The 6257-nt window shown below is 40.5% G+C and overlaps 1 protein-coding gene across 2 annotated transcripts in view; it reads right to left on the bottom strand.

The window, feature by feature from the left end:
* The window catches only part of cfap74 (cilia and flagella associated protein 74), a 220211-nt gene that overhangs the window by 209235 nt on the left and 4719 nt on the right, over positions 1-6257 (bottom strand). For both annotated transcript variants that reach the window (XM_043676312.1, XM_043676311.1), the window contains exon 2: positions 4152-4212. In XM_043676312.1, the coding sequence (XP_043532247.1) occupies positions 4152-4212 (61 nt within the window). The remainder of the gene's footprint in view (positions 1-4151; positions 4213-6257) is intronic.

The following is a 6257-nucleotide window of genomic DNA, read 5'->3' on the forward strand; positions in this document are numbered from 1 at the left end:
ATAAATGTGAAGTGATGCATTTTGGAAGGTTTAATCCTATATTCAGCATTCGGGTTCAAGTCAGGATTCTTAGCAGAGTGGAAGAACAGGGGGATCTGGGTGTGCAAGTACATAGGTCCCTCAAAGTTGCCACCCAAGTGGATAGGGTTGTTAAGAAAGCATATGGTGTTTTGGTTTTCATTAACAGGGGGATTGAGTTTAAGAGCCGTGAGGTTTTGCTACAGCTCTACAAGTCCCTGGTGAGACCACACTTGGAATATTGTGTCCAGTTCTGGTCACCCTACTATAGGAAAGATACAGAGGCTTTGGAGAGGGTGCAAAGAAGGTTTACCAGGATGCTGCCTGGACTGGAGGGCTTGCCTTATGAAGAAAGGTTCAATAAGCTCGGACTCTTCTCTCTGGAGAGAAGGAGGAAGAGAGGAGACCTAATCGAGGTGTACAAAATAATGAGTGGAATAGATAGAGTCAATAGCCAGAGACTTTTCCCCAGAGCAGATTGACTGGTATAAGGATTCATAGTTTGAAGATATTAGGAGGAAGGTATAAAGGAGGCTTCAGAGTAGGTTCTTTACGCAGAAAGATGTCAGAGTAGGTTCTTTACACAGAGAGTTGTGAATGCATGGAATGCACTGCCAGCTGTGGTGGTGGAAGCAGAGTTAGTAGGGACATTTAAGTGACTGCTGGACATGCACATGAACAGCAGTGAGTTTGAGGGATGCGTAGGTTAAGTTACTATATTTTACATTAGGATTAAACCTCGGCACAACATCGTGGGCCAAAGGCCTGTTCTGTGCTGTATTTTTCTATGTTCTATGTTCTATTCACAGTATGTGCTTCTTCCTCAGTTTGGATAAACATGTTTTTCTTTTACAAGCCCATGTTGACCCTGCCTGACTATCTTGAACATTTCAAGTGCCCTGCTATAAACTCTGTAATAATAACATCTAATGTCTTCCCTGTAATGTTTTAGCTCATGTTTTAACAAGCTTCATAATTGGGGAAGTACTAAATAGTGGGCAAAGGATCAAAATTGTGTCAAGAATAAATTGAAAATAGATATCCAAAAGTAAAATAATAGATACAGCTCAAGGTTACAAAAATAAAGGTTCTGTTTAGATAAGCAGAATGTAGAAGTGGTTTGGGTGGAGAAATGATAAAGACAAGTCACTTCTGGGCATAAAGTATGAACTCTCGAACAGTAATTACCACAGAATCGTGGAGATGTACAGCACGGAAACAGACCCTTCCATCCAACTCGTCCGTGCTGACCATATATCCAGACTTAATCTAGTCCCATTTGCCAGCACTTGGCCCATATCCCTCTAAACCCTTCCTTTCATATACCCTTCCAGATGCCTTTTAAATGCTGTAATTGTACCAGTCTACACCACTTCCTCTGGCAACTCATTCCATACTCACACCACTCTGTGTGAAAATGTTGCTCGTTAGGTCCCTTTTATATCTTTCCCCTCTCACCCTAAGCCAATGCCCTCAAATTCTGGACTCCCCCACCCCAGGGAAATTATCTTGTCTATTTGTCTTATTCATGCCTCTCATGATTTTATAATCCTCTATAAGGTCACCCCTCAGCCTCTGGCACTCCAGGGAAAACAGCCCCAGCCGATTTAGCATCTCCCTACAGCTCAAATCCTTGTAAATCTTTTCTGAACCCTTTCAAGTTTCACAACATCCTTCCAATAGGAAGGAGACCAGAACTGCACGAAGTATTCCAAAAGTGGCCTCACCAAGGTCCTATACAGCCACAACATGACCACCCAACACCTATACATAATACTCTAACCAATAAAGGAAAGCATACCAAACGCCTTCTTCACTATCCTGTGTACCTGCGACTCTACTTTGAAGGAACTATGAACCTGCACTCCAAGGTCTCTTTGTTCAGCAACAAACCCCAGTACAAGAAAGAAAAAAAAGGGAGACTGTCAGAAATGTATGGGAATAGTCATCAGGGGTTTTAATCACATTTTGACTGGAAAAATCACATGGACAAAACTGGGCTGAAAAAGAATTTCACAGAATGTTTTCAGGATAGTTTCTTGGAACAGCATGTACTGGAGCCAATCAGACAGCAGGCTATACCATACTTGATATTGTACAAAAGAGTAGATTTAATTAATTATCTCTTAGTGAAGGCACTTCGAGGAAACATTAATCATAATAAGATTGAATTTTACATTTAGCTTGAGGGAGAGAAGACTGAGTTCAAGTCTACTATTTTAAACTCAAATGAAGGCAGTCATGGGCATAAAAGCAGAGTGGCTAGAGTGAACTGGCAAATTAGATTAAGGGATAAGTCATGGGAGATATGGTGGCAGACTTTTAAGGGGATACATCAGATGCCACAAAATAGGCAATTCCAATATGAAAGAAAAATTCCAAGGGGAGGACTAAAGCTAAAAACGTATGTTAAGAAAAAAATTCACAAAGACAGATGCATGTCAACAAACTGGGCAACATATTTTAAAAAAGCAAAGATTGGAAAAAAGATTAAGAAGGAGGGAAACATTAGAATGTGAGAGAAACTAGCTAGAAACATAAAAAAGAAATGGAATTGAGTAGATGTCCACTTCTTCATCCAGAAAAGGGAGGAAGACAGAAACCAGGAAACAACAGCAGAGGATGCTAGAAAATCTCAATGGATTAGGCAGCATTTATGAAGGGAGAGAGACAGTGTTAATGCTTCAGTTCGATGATTTCTGTCAAACCTCTTAAACTACATTCTGACAAAAGGTCAGAATATTGTGTTTTTACTTATGCTGGAACAACCCTGTTAACTCCTTTCAATAATTATTAAATTATATTAAAAAGGGATTTCCTCTTAAACCTCGAGAAAAAAAACTCTACTTCAGTAGGGAATTCCAGCCAATGTCCACTATAACAACTTTAACTAAGGTCAACACTGACTCCAGAAACTCTACTGATCTGTTTTGCAATCACACTGAAATATATTTGAAGAATGTGACACATATTAGGGTCCAGATAATGTTGATAACTTTTCAAGGTTTGGTTTCATCATTTGTTCCATTATATGAATACTGCAATGCATTACTGTGTTGGAACAAAATGTGATTTGTGGACAACACTCTCAGTAATGAGGGTACACATAGTTTTCACTTCTTTTTCCCATTATCTCAATCCAATCTATCTCGCATTGCTATCTGTTTTCTCCCCTTCCCCCATGAAGGCATTGATTACTTACAAGGTCAGAGTTTTGTAACCCCTGACAAAGAAAACTGCTGAAAACTAGAGTTAGTTATCATTTTTTTTTAAGAATCCCTACAGTGTGGAAACAAGTCATTAGGCCAAACAGGTCCACACAGACCTTCCGAAGAGTAACCCATCAAACCATTCCCCTACCCCATTGCTCTACATTTACCCCTGACTATTACAGCAGGTCAGGCAGCATCCAAGGAACAGGAGAATCGACGTTTCGGGCATAAGCCCTTCTTCAGGAATTCCTGTTCCTTGGATGCTGCCTGACCTGCTGTGCTTTTCCAGCAACACATTTTCAGCTCTGATCTCCAGCATCTGCAGCCCTCACTTTCTCCCTGACTATTACACCTAATCTATACATCCCGGAACACTATGGGCAATTTAGTATGACCAATTCACCTAAGCTGTACATCTCTGGATTGTGGGAGGAAACCGGAGCACCTGGAGGAAATCCATGCAGATACCAGGAGAATGTGCAAACTCCACATAGACAGTCACCCAAGGCTGGAATAAAAAGTAAACAATACGCATGCTGGTCCTCCAGAGGGATAGTGTAGGTAAAAACTTTGCAGTCATTCAGGAAGCAGCTGGCTACACAACTGGAATAAGAGGAGCTGATGGACTGAATGATCTGAAGAAGGGCCTGTGCCCGAAACGTCGAATCTCCTGTTCCCTGGATGCTGCCTGACCTGCTGTGCTGTTCCAGCAATAAAGTTTCAACTTTGATCTCCAGCATCTGCAGACCTCACTTTCTCCCCGGACTGAATGATCTCCCTCATATGCACTTATTACAATTTAAGGCAATGATACTAATATCTTAGCAATATGCTATCTGCGAAGAAAAATATTGAAAGTAATAATTCCATCTTTACTTATTTCTAATTCTTGTTCTCATTCAAATTTTGTTTCTCCCTCACCTTCATTTTCAACCTGATAAACATCCTCTTCCTCCATATTCAAGTATTCAGTCTGCAGTGGCTGTAACATGGATAGAAATAAGAATTTCATGCATTTAATGCAATTGTTTCAAACCTAAATAATAATGATAAACACATGCCCTTTCCAAAAAATATGTCTGAACGCAAATTAAGCAAATTTCTGTTTACACATACAAAACTGCTGACAGTCACATAACTATATTGCCCTATTTAAGCAATTATTCACAGAATATATTTATTCGGGAACCATTCATAATTAGGTGCAATAAGTTAACAGTATTTATGCATTAACATAACATGTGGAGCTGAGTGTTGTTAAATGTACTACATTAGATGCAAAGTACCTTGCACAAAATTCATTTTTCATAGCAAATAAGAGATAATAAGGGGAGGCAATGGTGCAGCGGTAATGTCACTAGAACAGTAATCCAGAGACAGTGAGGTCTGCAGATGCTGGAGTTCAGAGTTGAGAGTATGTTGCTGGAAAAGCACAGCACATCAGGCAGCATCTGAAGAGCAGGAAAGTCGATGTTTCAGGCCGAAGCCCTTCATCAGGAAGAGCCTCGCGTTAATATTCTGGGGACATGGGGTTGAATCCCAATATAGCAGATGCTGATATTTGAATCCAATAAAAATCTGGAATTAATAACCAGCTAGGCTAATGGTGACCACATAACCACTTTCAATTGTTGGAAAACCCCAGCTGGTTCACTAATGCCCTTTAGGGGAGGATATCTGCAATCCTGAGCTACAGGTGGCTTCAGACCCACAGCAATATGGTTGACTCTTAATTACTATCTGGGCAAATAGGGATGTGCAATAAATTCTCAATTAGTCAATGATGCCAATATCTTGTGAATAAATATAAAAAATTGTACTGCTATCTAATTATCACTACACTGAAGAAATTACAATCTTCAATTATAAAAGATAATGTTTGAAACCTGTTAGATGTTTGTTAAGAGAGTTTGCACTCTGCATCGAGTTTGACTGTGTTTGTGTGGGATTCTTCCAATGCTCCAGCTTCCTCCCACGGTTCAAAAATGTGCAGGTTAGGTGGGTTAGCCGTGGTGGAAACCTCATGTAGGTTTACGGTGATTGGGTGGTGGGGGTCTGGGTCGAGGTGGGCTGTTCTTCGGAAGGTCAGTGCAAACTGGATGGGCTGAATGGCCTCTTTTTGAATTGGTTTGGATTAGGTTTACTGTCACATGTACTTACACGAGGTGCAGAAGAGGACTTATGGTCCAGTGCAGAATCTTTTGGATTCAATGATTCTATCAATTTTTTTCATAATAAGGAAAATATAACATTTGACACCAGTTCTTCATGTTATTAGTTGACTGCAAATTAACACAAAGTCTTTGAAATTTTTTATTCCATTCAGATACTATATAAATACAATTCATTATCGTTACACATTATACTTTGCTAAATAGTCCTGAGCTGAAGTCTGGTTTATATCAAGACACAGTTCCATTGATATCAGCCACTCTTTAATACAATGCTTGAGTGTTAAACTTACAAAGCTAGTATTGGCAGCTAGGTTATTGGATTATGGGGACAGTTAAGATTTAGCTAATTTTGTGTGTGCCAATAGTTCACACATACACAAACATGCTCAAAGGAGCTCACTGAGTATGGATCAGGGAGAGAAATCCTGCTTGATATAGTTTTACTTGTTCCTATTTCAGAAACAATAAGACCAACAACATCTCATAAAACTAACTCTGCAGGATGCAGGGATCAGGCTCAAGTCTGTATTCTTCAGTAGCTAACTACATAGCTTCCACTGGAGAACTCTTGTAGCTTTAAGGGATTGGGGGAGGAATTGGGAACTTCTTGAAGTTTAAGGAAAGAGGGAGATAGTTCTTTGGGGTGGGGTGGGGTGGGGCAGGGGGGAATGGGCAGGTGGCAAAAGGGAGGTGAAGAGCTCTTGTAGGGGCTTAACAGGAGGGCAGACTGGGGACTGCTGCTGACAGGGTAAGCTCTGGTGGGATTTGCTTGGGAGAGCTCAAGGGGAAAGAGGGAAGAGCTCTGAGGGACGTATGAAGAAGGGGGGGGAAGGTCAGGGAAGTTTAAGTGGGA

Source organism: Chiloscyllium plagiosum, chromosome 34 (genome assembly GCF_004010195.1).
Source record: "Chiloscyllium plagiosum isolate BGI_BamShark_2017 chromosome 34, ASM401019v2, whole genome shotgun sequence".
Classification (NCBI taxonomy): domain Eukaryota; kingdom Metazoa; phylum Chordata; class Chondrichthyes; order Orectolobiformes; family Hemiscylliidae; genus Chiloscyllium; species Chiloscyllium plagiosum.